General features: G+C 32.1%; 1 protein-coding gene across 1 annotated transcript; it reads right to left on the reverse strand.

Annotated features, from left to right (window-relative positions):
- Positions 1-3,874: 3,874 nt before the first annotated feature.
- LOC126749419 (outer dynein arm-docking complex subunit 4-like) lies at positions 3,875-14,350 on the reverse strand. Its single transcript, XM_050459110.1, has 3 exons — positions 14,104-14,350; positions 13,813-14,054; positions 3,875-4,529 (listed from the first exon to the last, which is right to left on the reverse strand). The coding sequence occupies exons 1-3, from the start codon at positions 14,348-14,350 to the stop codon at positions 3,927-3,929; spliced, it is 1,092 nt and encodes a 363-aa protein (XP_050315067.1). The 3' UTR covers positions 3,875-3,926.
- Positions 14,351-16,938: the final 2,588 nt, after the last annotated feature.

A 16,938-nucleotide genomic window follows, 5' to 3' on the forward strand; every position in this document is an offset into this window, starting at 1 on the left:
GTTGAATTTTGTTATTGTACTTCCCAAAATATAGTCTTCGAAATTCACAATCGGCAGGAGCAATAAAATGGTTTTCGGAGGAAAGAGCAAAAGGTCCAAATCTGGACAAAATCTGGGAAAAGGCGCAAACCTTATGGTTGTCCAAAAGGCTCACTTGCCCAACCTGTATACTTTGTTCATAGTTTGTCTAGAGGATGAGGGTATTGAGAACTCTCAAGGAAATTTGGGTTTTCTTAAACACCTCAACTGCCTGGAAGAAAACATTAGTTTATTTATTCCAGGCAGTTGAGGACCAAACAAACCATCTCAACTGCTGTTCCTTAAACCAGCTTTATCTAGACTACGAAAAAGCTTTTGACAAGATACTTCTTAACAGTCTATTTTGCAAGTTGAGGCATTTTGTTGCAGTTAGAGGGTAAATATTGACATTTATTGACGCAAATCTATAAGTAACGTTGTTCACGGTTTAGTCCTTGAACCCGTGCTATATTGCAGATCTGGATTAAATTTGACAAACTAATTGTCAACCAAATGACAGGAAGGTTTACTGTAATCCATTGACTAATTTTGACATACGAACCATAGAATCCTGCATACAGGAAAAAGCCATATCACGAATTATTTATAACATCAACAATACAGACATATCAGCTGTATACAGGGTGTGCCAACAAGGTGTACGGCTAAGATAGCGCCTTAACTATACGAGGTAGAGCAAAAAGTTATACAGCAAAGTTGTAGGGTTGACAAAAACCTACGAACTAAAAATATTTTTATGTATACTGGGTATGTCACAAAAAAGTTACTATAAAATATGATTTTTTTTTTAAATGGTACGCCCTGTATATTATGATACTAAAATGTGAGGCAAAAAGAGTAGTTTACTTTGGTATAACGTTTTTAAAATTTCTGTGCGGCGTTGCAACGTAATTAATTTTTTTTATGTTAATTTTTGCCTTTTAGAGGGTTCGTTTAAAAAATCATAATTAACTTAAAATTTATTCTGCGCTTATGAAACTTGTACCACAGTTAGTCTAGGGTACCTCCTCTAGACTGACTATGATAATTTGTAATTTTTTAATACAGGGTGTTTTTAAAGAACTTTCAAACTTGCTGAAATTAAATACGCAATATCTCAAATTTTTCAAATGGAACACCCTGTATATTTTTATCTAATTAAGTTTGTCCCTCAAATACCTTCATTTTTTATTTAATATGTCCTATAGCTAAACCAAGTACTTTTTGAGATATTTTAACTTTTCTGTAAAATACTATGCATAAAACGGGTATTCTTTAAGTTTTGATCAAGATTGCTTAGAAACATTGGTTTAAACGTCAAATAATAATTGTCAGATTATTAGTTTTATGACAGCAGTAGACAAGATCAATGTTTTTTCTTCAAAAACCATTTTAGAAATTATTATCAGTGAGTTAGTTAATCGATTTTTAATTTTTATTGTTCATTTTGTAATCAATATGAATTTGTTGATATGATATATGCCTTTGGAGCTGCTGAAAGAGATAGCCTTTTGGCATCTAGAATTTATGCGCAACTTTATCCTGAAAGTAGACATCCCTAAGCACAAGTGTTTCAAAAACTAAAAGAAAGATTAGGAACAGGAAGTGAAATTTGTGAAAAACAGGAACGGGTGAAGCCAGTTACAAATGAGGAAAACAGGATGACAGTAGCTTTAACTATCGTTGAAGATCCTCATAAAAGCGTTAGGCAGCTTGCTAAAGAATTACCCTTTAGTGCAACATCAATATCTCGCATGCTTCGAAGCGAAAAATTCCATCCTTACCATATTCAATTAATTAAATTATTATTATTTTTTCTATTCCAGGCAGTTCAGGATTAAGATGCTTTACTGTCTAAAAGAAAACATAATTATTTTTTCTTTCAACTGCCTGGAAGAAAATATTAATTTATCTATTCCAGGCAGCTAAGAACTTAACCAGATATAATATTTTCCAAATACTGTTTACACACCTTAAAGGAACCTTTTGAAATACTATTAAACAACATTGTTGAAACGGATGTCCAGAGCCAAGAAAGCAAACATTGCTTTAACAAACTTTTTCCTCTAGATATTGTTCCAGGCTATTAAGACACTTGGAGTGCCTGGAATAATTTTTTGTATTCTTTGACAGTTCTTCCATGCAATGGACCCCTTTCAGGAATGGCTGGAATATTTTTTTATGTACTCAGCTTACTACAGGTTTATATTAATAAGACTATAATTTTTTTTCCAAGAAAACCGTACATTTCCCAGCAATTTAAGGTGGCCGCTATGGAGAGTAACATTCAAATTTGGCGCCGTATGCATGATTTAACCCTTATTGCGCTGGATAGATGGCTCTGCTGTTAAACACTTTTATTTGTACAGGCTTTTCTATGAGACAATTGACGATTATGTTGTCTTTTTTTTTTAAATAGAAAAATTATTTACTTTGAACCTTCTAAAAACATAAATTTTGTTAAATGAAATGTTTCGGAATAGGTTTCGTCAATGCAGTAATAGATTCATGAGTTTTTTATCCTAAAAAACTGATTTTCTACATAACATGATTGATCATTTTTAAATTAATATTTTTTTTAAAGGTTTTGACCTTATTTTGCCACTGTGTCTCGGATATAGTGCCTGAAAACTTTAAGTATTTTGATTCTCCTTCCAGGTAATTGAGACATTTGGAGTACCTGGAATAGTATGTCCTCTAATGGTTCTTCCAAACATACTTTGATAATTCTTCCATACATTTTTTCAAAGAAAACCGTACATTTCACAGCAATTTAAGGTGTCCGCTATGGAGAGTAACATTCAAATTTGGCGCCGTATGCGTGATTTAACTTCTATTGCACCCGATAGATAACGCTGCTACTAAACATTTTATAATTCTGTCTTGTTTTAAGAGAAAACGTTGCAAACTATAAATAACTGTTTTATTTAATTTTTTCAAATTTATTTGGAAGTTAGGAGAGAAAGAGGAATTAAATAAGCCGTAGCCATATAGAACTTTTTTCATCTCGAGTTAGAGAGGCTTAAATATGTTTGTAGTTAAAACGAAAATTATGGATATTGAAAATGTCGACATCCTTAGAGGTTACACTGAATTTAAATTTTTGCTTTATTCAAATAATCTAGTTCGTCATTGAACAAATTCTAAATTGCAACAGAAAACGCTGTGTGAGTGATGAGCTTTACACTTGGAATAAGTACTTTGATGGTTCTTTCGGGCATTTGAGCCATTTAGAGTGTCCGGAGTATTTTTGTATGCACTTGCCATTATAATCTTTTGAAATATAAGGCAAGCCCAAACTTCTTATAATTAGTGCAACGTGAAACCAAGTTGACTCATTAGCATCTCCAAGCTCTTTGGCTTTTGATTACTTCTGAGTATCCTAGATTGCCTTTCAATAATTAATGTCCTGAAAAATTCATCTGTTGTTAGTCACAAGCTTGGAGCACGATAATATTTGTTTTTTTTTTGCAAAATGAGCTGCCTAACTTAGTCAGAAGCTTGTCACAAGTCACAAAAGATTGCATCGGAAGTTCTCCCATTATCAGTAGACAACTTATGGAAAAATAGCTTTAGTACCTTTATAGAGAACTTTGACTCATTCAACTGCCTGGAAGAAAACATTATTTTTTTTCTATACCAAATTGGTGATCAAAGAGAAAACATAATTTCCTTATGAAAAAAAAAATTATTGATCTATTCCAAGCAGTTGCTGAGAAATAAAATGTAATTTATATGGATAAACCTTCAACTGCCTGGACAAAAACGTTGTTCAATCTATTCCAGGCAGTTGAGGACCAAACCAGCTCAACTGCTGTTCCTGCAGGTCAATTAAACCTCTACCATCCGACTTAATTATGTTTTTATTTTATAATTCTTAACATGGTGCACTTACATACTTAATGAAACTATTTTAGATGCTTAGGTAACTGTTGCCTCCAAAACTCCTGCCGCGTATTCAAATAATCAACGGTCTCCTGGATGCACTTCCTGATACTATCGTCGTTCTCCTTAAATTTACAATTTATATCCGGATTGTTTATCAAATCATCCAGATAATCCTTATCGGCTGCCAGTTCTCTCAACAATTTACTCGGCTTCGATTTCCCTTTTACCCCCGAGGGAGTCGACCTTCGATTTGATGAAGCAGGAGTCACCCTGGTACTCGTCTCTTTTGAATGACGTCCGCCCTTAGAGGAACTTGCACGTTTCGAAGACATAAACGACCCAATGGCGTTCTCGATCGCCTGCTGACTCTTTTGCACCCCCATTTTGAAACTGTGATGGTCCGGCCTAATGTGGAGGCCTCGATGGTAGTACATCAAGGCGTGCTCGAAGTCCCCCAGATAGTATAGAGCCTCCGCTTTTTGGAAGATCGCTTTGATGAAGGTTTTGTCCACTTGTAGGGCCGTTTCGGCATCCCTTAGGGCGTTCTCGGGTTGCCCCAGTAGGATGTAACATTTACTTCGGGCGACCAGGGAGTTTTTTTCGCTCGGGTTTAGTTCCAGGGCCTGGAAGAGAGTGAAAAAGTTAATCATTTATGTAGGCGTTAAAATACAGGGTGAAAGAAATTGGACGTCAATATTTTAAACGCGATGATTCAGAATAACGTTAGAATTTCCAGGCGCCAAAAACGTTTTCGTTATATACAGGGTGTTAAAGATGAAGAGGTGATGGCGATTTTTTGTCAATATTTTCGAAACACATTTTTTGTTTTTGTTTTCGTAATTTGGGCTACACAATTTGATATTTATATATAAAATTATAAATCGAAATTTAAATAAGCAGTGTCATTAAATTAAATATTGAATATATACTTAAAAAAAAACATTGCAAAAGTATTGTTTTTTTATCAATATAACCCTTACCCCCCCACCCACCCCACACAACTTACCAGTAAAAAATTGTCTTCAAAAATCAATGTTTTCCAAAATAATACCTATGAATAACATAACCTGGTTTTATTGTTAATATCTAATGTAATAACATGGTTTGTTTATTTCAATTTGATATGTATATTAATAATATTTAATACAAAAACAGTGCTTCTAGATTGGATATTATGGACGAAAAACGGTGATTTTTCAAAAGAATTTCTTACTGGGAAAATATTTGGGGTGGGTGGGGGGGTAAGGTTTGTGTTAATGAAAAACAATGTTTTTGCAGAAAATATATATTCAATATTTAATTTATTAGCAATGTTTATTTAAATTTGTTATAACTTTATATACAAATATTTAGTATAAAAACAGCGTTATTAGATTGGATAATATGGACGAAAAACAGTGATTTTTTGAGTATAAAACCTAGTTATGCAATCCCGTGTCAATTTTTTTAAATGCCAAAATTTTTCCTTTTTGTAAACAGATTCGTATATGATATACGTATGTTCTACAATTTAATAAATATACCGTAACCAAAAATTTTCTAAAAAATCCTTGAATAAATATATATATATTGACATATTGCTTGGGCATGTAGTGAAATTTTACTATTTACAGGCTTTGAAGATTTGATCTTTGACGTATGATCCAACTGCTCATTATTATCCATATGTAATACACCTCGCCCAAATCTAAGCCTTCCCAGTCTAAGTCTAAGCCTCACTCTCCAGACAGCCATATCGCTCAGTTCCATCAACATCTGCTACAATATCCAGAGAGGTTCAATCTTTGAAAATTAGTTCTGATAGGGAGGCTATTGTTGCCTCTAAATCCTTTGCAACAGAGGTAGATTTTGTCATCGATAATAATTCAGTGGCGAATAAAGCAGAAAATATGGACCCGTTGACTCCACCAATAGCCAGACTGAGAGACCCTTCCATCTTAAAACCTCTTAGGCTATTCCTTGCCTATCTGCATGATCAACCCTCCAGTGTGTGTTTTGAAGGACATACCAACACCAGCATCCGATTGGCACTTGCATCAGAGGGACTTCCTCGTGACGTGGACTCTACTTTCGGTACCATGATGCCTATGGTATTGGTCCAACTGAAGTTGAAGCAGATCTGTCAGCCTTCAGGTCCTTCTTCTCATCAGAAAAGCTGCTACGTTTTAAAAAAATCAGAGAGAGTAATAGCAATTATTATTCTGGTGGATCTCCCGCCAGGAATAAAAATTTTTAAATGACTTGACGCGAACAGAGGATCAAGCACCCTCTGAAATACTGGACAATGGCAAGCTTAGTATTTTCTCTCTAAATATTCAGTCCTTAAGACATAAAACTAATGATTTAGTTCTTTTACTAGAAGAGCTTCATTTTCCAGAAATCGTTGCCATAACTGAACATTGGTTGCATGTTGGTGAGCCTGTGATCGTGGATAATTACACTACAGTTGCCAGATTTGATAGAACAAATCTAACTCATTCAACTCAGAGTTCGATAATTTCTGAAAAAATATTTGAATTTTCCATTGTCTACAATAATAATTTTGATCTTTACGTTGTTTGTATTTACAAAACACCTGATGCTGACGTAGATGTTTTTTTCCAAAAATTACTAAGCTTGCTTGAGTCTAATTATATGTGGCGACCTAAACATTGATTTTTCCAGTGTGTGTGCTGCTCAAGAATCTCTCCAGTCCATTTTTGACTCTTTTGGCTTAATCATGCACATTAAATCACTTATCAGAATAACTGAAACCAGCCCTAGTACAATAGATTATGTCGTATCTTCCTTTGAGCCAGATTTCGTCGATTGTACTGTCTTAAGCTCAGGTTTCTCAGACCATGAAGACCATGTTAACAAAGTTTTCCATAACTAAATCTAAAAGTAAATGTTCCACGCAAATTAGGCCGTAGTTTCTCGGATAAAAATTTTTTACATTTTAGGCACCTTTGTCAATTCTCTCTGACGACGTTGGTTCAGAATTCTCTAGATTTGTAAAAACGCTATTTAGTCTTTCTCACAAATCCTTCCCTTTGAGACCTCTTAAAACGAAGGAACATAACTCCTGGTCTACCCAAGGCTTGCGTACATCTGCTAAGAACATGCGCTTATTATCTCATCTTAAGAAATTTTCAGACAGCGCTTTTTTTCATGAATATACGTAAGACTTTACAAAAAGATTTATTAGAGAACTTTAAAAGCCGCCAAGGATATTTACTATAATAGGAGACTGGCTAAATCTAAAAATGTGGCTAAGGAAACATGGTCGATTATTAATGCTTTGAGAAATAAGCCTTCTTTGTCGAATACTATCTCCAGCACTTCATCTGAGAACCTTAACGATTATTTTGTAAATGTGGCAAATAATTTAATGAGTACCATAACTCCTTCCCATGATCCACTTTCATATCTTCCCATTGCAAATGAGAATTTCCACAAATTTTTCTTTACGCCCGTAGTGTTACCAGAGCTTTGCAGTTCAATTAGGGAAATCAAAAATGGAATTGATGGACTTCACTGGGACTCAAAATGTTTTCAAATCTGCCCGAATGTACATTATGTCATTTTATTACTCTAATTATATACTCTAATAATATGTTGGCGATAATAATTCCACTACATAAAGGAGAAGACAAAGATCGCTCTTCTTCTCACACTTTCAAAAATTATTGAAAGATTGGTTAAAAAAAGACTTCTATCATTTTTGATAAAATATAAAATACTTACTTCCCATCAATTTGGATTTTTAAATAACAAATGCACAAATGATGCTATGTTTTCTCTTTTTAATAATGTATACTCTAGCTTAAACAACCAACACCCTATAGCAACAATTTTCTGTGATTTTTCTAAAACCTTTGATTGTGTTAATCATGGCATCTTATTAAAAAAGTTGCAATATTACGGGTTCAGAGGAGCGCCTTTAGAATGGTTTAAATCGTATCTCAATAACAGAAGTCAAGCTGTGAGAATTGATTCGACCATGTCTTCTTGCAAGCCATTACAAAGTGGAGTGCCTCAAGGTTCCGTACTTGGCCCTATTTTGTTTCTTATCAATGACATTGCTTATCTAAATATTAATGGTAAAGTCTCTCTATTTGCCGATGATACTAGTTTTACCTGGAGTAATCCGGATATTTCTACACTTCATTGAACCGTATCAAGCGATTTAACTACTATCAAATCATGGTGCGACTCTAATCTCCTTTGTCTCAACATTTCCAAAACTAAATATATTTTATAATAATATTTTTGACTACTTACAATTTTTAAATTGTATTAATCTGTCTATATTGTAGATATTCTATTTTATTATATTTATTTATTTATTTTTTTTTTAAATTTTGTTTTGTAATTTTTGTGTCTTTTTTGTTTTACAGCTTTGTCTACAGATTGTAACAATTTCTTGACAATAAAGCATTGATTGATTGATTGATACATTAAATCGATTTTGAATGATCCTTTAAACCTGGTTTAAATTTTGAGTGTTTTTCTCACAAGTTTACTTTCAGGACCTGGAAAACACTGAATTAGTTGATCGGTAAGCAGTCAAATAATAAAGACATGAATACGTATATATAATAAATTGATAAATATTAATATATATACACGTCCGGCCAACTCGGATCTTAGAAGCAAAATTCAATTTATTCACATGCAATAGCACGTCTAAATGACGACGAATTAAAAAGAGAACGGTTACTGTTTCTCCCCTTATATTATGGTATTTCTTATTTTCTTATTATTTTTTTATATTATCGTGTATAGGATTAATAAAATAATTTATCCACTGTCAAGCACATTCAAATTTTTTGACACTTTATCCAATAAGAGTAAGATTTTATTACTGGATTCATACAGGGTGATTTAGAAGTTGATACTTTTTTTTAACTCGGTAAAATATACATTTTTTTCAAATAACTTTTTTCGATACACTCAAAAACAAGGGACATACAGAATAAAAAAAGTGAATATGAGTTTGTTTTTCATCGTCTCTTTATGTTCAGTTTTTGCTCGAATTTTTGTATTATCGATCACGCATTGTACCGATCAGTTAGTCTTAGACACTTTTGGTTTATTGTTGTTAATTTTAAATTTGCAAATCCTAAAAATGGCACATCGTTATGAAAACAATGAACTTGTGGATATGTTGCTTATTTGGAGAGTGTCTTCAAAGTGCTGCTGCTGCTTCGGTATTCTACGCAGACCGTTTTCCTTTGCAGAATCATCCTACACCCAGAAGTTTCATAAAACTTATTCAACAGGGATACTGGCGATTTACGGGAACATGGTGAAGGGCATGCAGGGAGAGGAAGGAGACCTGAAAATGTTCATAGGGAAAAACAAATCAATTAAATCTCATCGAAGAAGATCCAACAACAAGTACTCGAGTTGTTGCAGGGCAGGTCGGATTAAGTCAAACAAAAGTATGGACAACATTGCGCGAGAATCAATTTAATCCCTTTCACGTTCAACGTGTCCAAGCGCTACTGCCTGAAGACTTCCTCCGCAGAGTTCAGTTTTGTGAATGGTTCCTACAACAACATGAAAATGATCAACATTTATCGAACAAAATTTTACCCATGGACAAGGCAACATTCACCCGAAACGGAATTAACAATTTTTGAAATACGCATGTTTGGTCTGTTGATAATCCCCATGCAATTCGCAGAACTAATTTTCAACATCGCTTTTCTGCTAATGTGTGGGCAGGAATTGTGAATGGAGACCATTTATCTTACCAGACCGGGCGATGTTTATTTGAACTTTTTGCAAAAATAATCTGCCTATTCTGTTTAAAGACGTGCCACAGAATATCAGGCAAACTATATGGCTCCTGTAGGATAAAGCACCTGCCCATTTTAGACGAGAAGTGAGCGAATTTTTGGATATAAGTTACCCAAATCGGTGCACAGAAAAAAAAGGATACTTAAAATGAGAATTAGACACTTTATTTGAGAAAATCTAAGGATTATATATCCGCAAGAAGATAAAAGTTTAATTTAAGAATATTATATTTTCAATTTCAAGATGTTTATAGAATTGGTTTAAGTCGACAAATAACTTATTGTGAGAATATATTGAAATTTCATTTGAGAATATCATATTCTTGCATGGAATATTTTTTTCTTTAAAGCGATAAAATTTAATTATTTAATTCAAATTTATTTTTTCTTACATTGAACCATTTTGGTAAATTGTATTGAAACGGTCATATTCTTAATTTAAGTAATTCTACTGTTAACAATAAATCTATGAACATATCGTTTTGACGAATTGCTTCATCAAACCAAAAATATTTAAGACTAGCTACAATGAGTTATAAATTCAACTTAAAAATGTGAAGAATTGCTTTAAACCGCCTGGCAAATTAAATTGAATATTAAATAGTATTAAATTAAAATGTTTATGGCTTGTTATTAATATTTTTTTATTCGATTTAAATAGGTTAAATATTTGAAATGAGTAATATTTACACTCAGTTGAAATAAATTAATAGTTTTATAGTATTTAGTGCTGTGGTATTTATTGGGTTCTTTTTGAATTAAGTTAAAAAAAATACCAAAAGGCACACACTTTCTGGTAGTTTTATTTTGATAGCAAAAGAACGCTATAAATTACCACAACACTAAATAACATAAAACTGTCAATTATTATTTCAACTAAGTGTAAGAATTGCTATAACGTATAAAACATTCAACCGTTTTATATTTTATGATTTATGTAGGTATTGCAATAAATTACTATGTATTTACCTAATTATTTTTCGGTTAAATTCTGGTAATAAATTAATAGAACAGGTTCTACGCAAACATATGTTTATTATCCAAAAACAAAAACCTACATACATTATATAGGAACAAATATTACTTTAAATAATTGTAACAAAAACAGTAAACAAAAAAAACACATTCTGTGTATGTTTTTTAAATATAGATACAATTTTGTCATAAAGTACTCATACAAAATGAAACTGTGAACAAATATTATCCAAAAACAAAAACTTATACATACATTATATAGGAACAAAAATATCATTTTACATTGCAACAACAACAGTAAACCAAAAGAAACACACATTTTGTGTATGTTTTTTAAATATAGGTACATATTTATCACAAAGTACAAAGTAGGTACTCATAGAAAATAATGTTGTGAACAAGTTTATTTCCAAAAAAATTTTAAACAATCCTACTAAATACTTACAAAAAAAATGGTAATAATATTATTATGTAGTACATATTTCAAAAAATAAAACTTCTAAAAGAATCTTCTTTTGAATTATCATAAAAAAAAACAATTCATACTACAACAACAAACTGCACAATCTTCTGTTATAACATTCACTACGTCAGAAAAATTTGAGGAGTTCGCCTCAGATGGTAATGATTGTTCAATCTCACTGACTGATACAGTGGTTGCTGATGTTTCTTTCTAAAAATGTATATCGTTTTAAACAGTTGATTTTTATTTAAAATAAAATAATTACCATTTCTTTAATTTTATCAAGAATTTTAAGTCTGGGCCCCACAAGAGGCACTAATTCCTTCAAAACCTCTTCATTAAGATTTATTAATTGATCCTCATTAATTTGATTTGCTAGAAAAAATATAAGCTGTTTAAAAGACATTTTGTGACACTAACAGTGAGGAAGAAAACTAAAAAACAGAAAATGTTAAACAGAAAAGAAAACTAAAAGTTTATTTATTTAATTGTGTAAATTAAATGGTTGACATTGAGAAAAATAATGCGATAATAATGTGCAAATGTGTTTATTAGATTGTTTGTTTTGTGATGTCTGCATTGCAAAGTTAAATGCAATTATGCGATAAAAATAAAGAAAATGCTGAAGGGGGATTTAAATTCAAGGATATAATAATAATAGGATACTGGATCTAATAATAATCAAAAGTGGATAATACTGGAAAATAATGGTGTTATATTCTAAAGGGATTTATATAAAGAGTCGAGAGTATATCAAGAAGAATATTAAGAGGCATCTGTGACACAGTTGTTAAAATGTATCAACAAAGGCAAGTTTTTTGGTAAAATTGATATAAAAAGTTATGAAAAAAGCAAGCCCCTTTCCAAATCTTAAAAATAACGAAATTGTAATAAAAATGATTTTTAAATAAAAATTTTAGAAGTCTTTGTTTGAATTTTCTGTCGATAGTATCGAGCAAAAAAAGTCATATAATCTGTTTAAAACTTATCAAACGTATATACAGATTTAAAAATAAATATAAAAAGTTACTCGTAACAATGGCGGAAGCTTTTTATTGTCTTTACAATGGCGGGTTTCAATAAAGACTAAACGTAACTAAAAAGAAAAACGGAAACTAAACCAGCGAGGAGTGCCTTAAAGGGAGTGAGTATCACAAAATGACTTATAAACGAGTATCATACAGTATTTTTTCTACCTTGTGACTTTGTAGCCAAAAAAAAAATCTAGGAAAGAGGAAGGAAGAAGTAAACGAAAACGTTTACTATACGTCGCCGGTAGGTTAAGTCAAACGTGCGAATCACATAAAATCATAAATTTACTTAATTATACGTACTAATATTAAACTAAACTTACTTTTAAACACTTCGATAACTTCCTCTGGTAGATTCCATTCTCGCAAAACACTTTCCACGCACTGATTTTCCATTTTTCAGAGGAACAACACAGGTTGCACGCCACACACCACTCAACGCGTCTATGACTAACACAGAAAACAAAGGGAGAAAAAAAAGAAAAAAAAAAGGTCCTCCTTTTGTTTTCTGTGATGACTAACAAGAGTACAAGAGGCAAGTAGGGTACGCGTGGCGTGGTACGCCGGCGTTGTCATTTTTGAGATGAACAAAAATTTCATTTGAGAATATGTAAATTCAATTGAATACATTGATTTTATTGTAAGAAAATAAATATTTAAGCAACAATTTATTTTCTTCAAACGAACCGGGTATAGTTTTCACTTGATTAATAGAGTATTTTAAACATTTACTAAATTCAAGATTATATTGACTTGAATTGATACCTTTATTATTTAGGTGGGACATTTCACTTGTTTTTATTTGAGAATACATTTAATACAACTAAATCTATGAAATATTTTGATTAAAAAAGTATTCTCTTTTTAAATCTGTATTTTAAATATTTTGTTTCCTATTTATAAAGAACTCTATTTCCGCAATTTAAGCCTATTTATTTCAATTAAGAATGTATTATTCTTGAAAAAATGAGAAAATTTATTTACTTGTTAGGAGTAATCGTTTTTTTCTGTGTGGATTGGCCGAAATGGACCAGTTGCATGGCCACCAAGGTCGCCAGACCTAAATCCATGTGACTTTTTTTTGTGGGGGTATATGAAAAGTTTTGTTTTCAAGATGTCTATCGCCACACAAGAAGAACTAATAGCACGTATTGAGCAGGCTGCGGTAACAGTTAGACAAAAACTGATTTCTCCATTGCGTGCCGTTACGGAACAGTGGTTACGTCGAGCAAATCGTTGTGTTGAAGTTAATGGTGACAATTTTGAATAACTTATTTAAATTAGAGAGGACCGTATTGGACTCATTTTATTATAACATTTTGGTAATGCAATTTTTTTATTTGTCGGTTTTTTGAATAAAGTTATTTGAAAAAAATGTTTATTTTACCGAGTTCTATACACAGTTAAAAAAAAAGTATCAACTTAAAAGTATGTTCCAGTAACACTAGTATAACGAAACCAAAACAAATTCTTTTTTTTTATGGCCCTATGAGCACATTAAGCCACAAGTTCCAAGTGGAACAACAGTATTCCTGTTATATGATGGCTCTTATCTCACAGCCACCTGTGTCTCAAACAAATTAGAAAAACTGATTGGTTCACAAAACAAATTCAATTTTGTGCGTTATACGTTTCATTTGGTTGTTGGCACCTTGGACATAAAGTCAATGGCGATTTGTAGATCTCCCCGGCACATTCCGTAATTCCCTAGAGCCAAAAAGTTGCCGGGTTCCGCCTCCTCCGGTATCTGGAGGATCTTGGACCTTTCCTCTTTCCTCTTGATTTTTAGGGATTGTTTTATGTCCTTGCTGCCCATATTGACCGCTGCCGCCCGGTCTTTATCGCAGTACACTTCCTCTTGACGAATAGCCGTTTTCTTTCTTCGTCTCTTTCCTATAAAAGCATCTTTAACAGTAGTTATTAAGACAAGTGGAAATTTCACCTTTTCTCTTTTGAACGTCCTCGGTAATTTGTTTGGATAACTTGCGACTGGTTTCGGCCGACATCGGGGCTTGTCTAAACCTGTTTTCCACTTCGGGAGACGTTTCTCTACCAAGGGCCTCTTCAGAGCGATTCTCTTCCTCGTTCGAGTCGTCTTTAACGTTCACCCGGACGAAACTTTGCAAAAGTTCGGCCTCACGGGTGATGTTCAGTCGGTTTTCCGCACTGAATTTTGATAAATCGTCCATTTTTTTTCGCTGCAAAATGAGACCAAGAAAAATGGGAAAAGTTATAGCTACAAAAAAATTACCACTGCTGCTTCGTACAAGAGATTTTTTTGACAGTAGACCAAATCAAGATCTTGACTTTGAAAATAATGAAGATATCACAAATTGCTTAGCTCCTTGGGGGCCTAAAGAAGTGATTGAACAGAAACACGTCGAAGATTTTATCTGTTTGCCTACTAAACTACTTACTTGAAATTACGAATTATTTTAAAATCTAAGGTACTTACTTACCAGCCTTTATGAAAATGTTGATAGCCCTTCACTAACAAAGAACTTTTCCAAAGCACATACTCGGTCGCATCGCGATATTATGACTCGTTCTATATCTCACGAAAATCGCCGTTTTTCGATTTCCAATTTACTTTTTTTTTCTCAGCTTTTCCCTGCCCTAATATTTCTCCCTTTATCGGATATTGGAATTGGGTAGATATTATTCGTGGTTTGTTATTTGGTGCCCTTCAAGTAGTTTATGATAAACTAAACGAATAATTTATCCTTGATTGGCAACTTAATGTTATTTACTCAATACTAAAGTGGTAATTTTTGAAATGGATTTTGCTGCACTCTATATAGTGCCTAAACTACTGTAATAACTTTGCACTAAAATCAACTAGGCTTATTTTGGTCTAAACTTCTTAATGAGCCCTTATATTTTAAAAGATTTTTTAGCACCAAATAACAAAACAAGAGAATAATATTTACCACTTTTCCTACACTCAAACTACCCAAGGTGCTGAAAATCACACTTAAAGGTTGTTTGTTGTTATGGTAACTGCTCAAAAGGTGTGATCAATGCAAGGGTTTAGAGTATGACAAGCATAAGGTTTTTTTACAATTTAACAAGCTTTAGCTTAGATAGAAAATAAATTTTTGAACTTAATTGATGAAGGTCAAAATTGGCATTTAAAATCTTGGCTAATATGAGTCATTATAGATCTCTGGCTAATGATCTCGTTAGATTTAAATAAGGGAAAATCGTTGGACCATTTTTTCCACTATTACATCTTTCCAAGACTTGCCGATCTATTTTTTTTTATCTTATCAGTAATGCGGGCAATAAGTGATGAATCAGCTTACGAATTTTTCCAAATGAACTCGTCCTGCATCGGATAACAAAGCAATAGTTGTTGCTGCAATTGATGTGGTCAATTTTGATATATTATATTGTTTGAAAAACTCAAACATCTTAGCTTCCGAGAAATTATTAACTATTTATTAGAGTCTTATATAAAAAACAGAAAACAGTATGTAAAATCGGATGATCAAATAGTAGCATTCTAGAGTACCACAGGGATCTGTACTATTCATTCAGATCAATAAATAAGTTCAGATTTAAGAAATTACTCGAACTGGCTGTTATATGTAATAAATGTGGGATTGAACTAAAAAAATTATTTAATTCTTTTTGAACCACTTTAGATATTAAACAGAACTTAAAAAAAATACTGGTGTTACAGACTTAGATTTTATTTAAATTAAACAAGTTAACAACATATACAGAAATTATTTATTACATTGATAAAGATGTTTGAACTAAATGAATTATTAAAGCTAGAACAACGCCTTGAAATATTGGAATGGAAAAAAGTGGAACAATTTTATTTTTTTTCAATGAATTGTCTCTATCAACTCTTTAAATTAAAAATTAAATTTTTCAAGGCAGTTGAAGAGTTTTCATGATCCATTGCCTGGAATTGAATAGTATTAATATAGTAAATATTTTTGTAGAGCTTACTGGGATCTACATTTTTTTTTAATAACCATGTATGTATACCCTAAAACCAATAGAACTCGAGATATTTCGAATTTAATTATTCTAGAAGCTGTATCTCAAAAACCACTGGCTCTAGAAAAAAAATTATAAAATAATTTTTGTAGAATTCAGTGGAGTCTATAATTTTTGTAATAAGCATATATCCTCTAAAACCAAAAGAATTCTAAATATTTTGAATTTAAATTTTCTAGAAGCTGTATCTCAAAAACTGTTGGCTCTACAGAAAATTTATGTTAATAATTTTTGTAGAACTCAATGGCGTCTACAATTTTTGTAATAAGCATATATCCTCTAAAACCAACAGAGCTCGAGATATGTTGAATTTAAATTTTCTAGAAGCTGTATCTCAAAAACTACTGGCTCTACAAAAAAATTGATAGAATCTCTTTTTGTAGAACTCAATTGAGTCTATAATTTTTATTATGAGCATATATCCTCTAAAATCAACAGAACTCTAGATATATTAAATTTAAATTTTCTAGAAGCTGTATCTCAAAAACTGTTGGCTCTACAGAAAATTTATGTTAATAATTTTTGTAGAACTCGATGGCATCTACAACTTTTGTAATAAGCGTGTATCCTTTAAAACCAACAGAACTCGAGATAATTCGAATTTAATTATTCTAGAAGCTGTATCTCAAAAACTACTGGCTCTACAATAAAATTGATAGAATCCCTTTTTGTAGAACTCAATCGAGTGTATAATTTTTATTATAAGCATATATCCTCTAAAACCAACAGAACTCTAGATATTTTGAATTTAAATTTTCTAGAA

The sequence above is a fragment of the Anthonomus grandis genome (genome assembly GCF_022605725.1).
Source record: "Anthonomus grandis grandis chromosome 1 unlocalized genomic scaffold, icAntGran1.3 Chromosome55, whole genome shotgun sequence".
Lineage (NCBI taxonomy): Eukaryota > Metazoa > Arthropoda > Insecta > Coleoptera > Curculionidae > Anthonomus > Anthonomus grandis.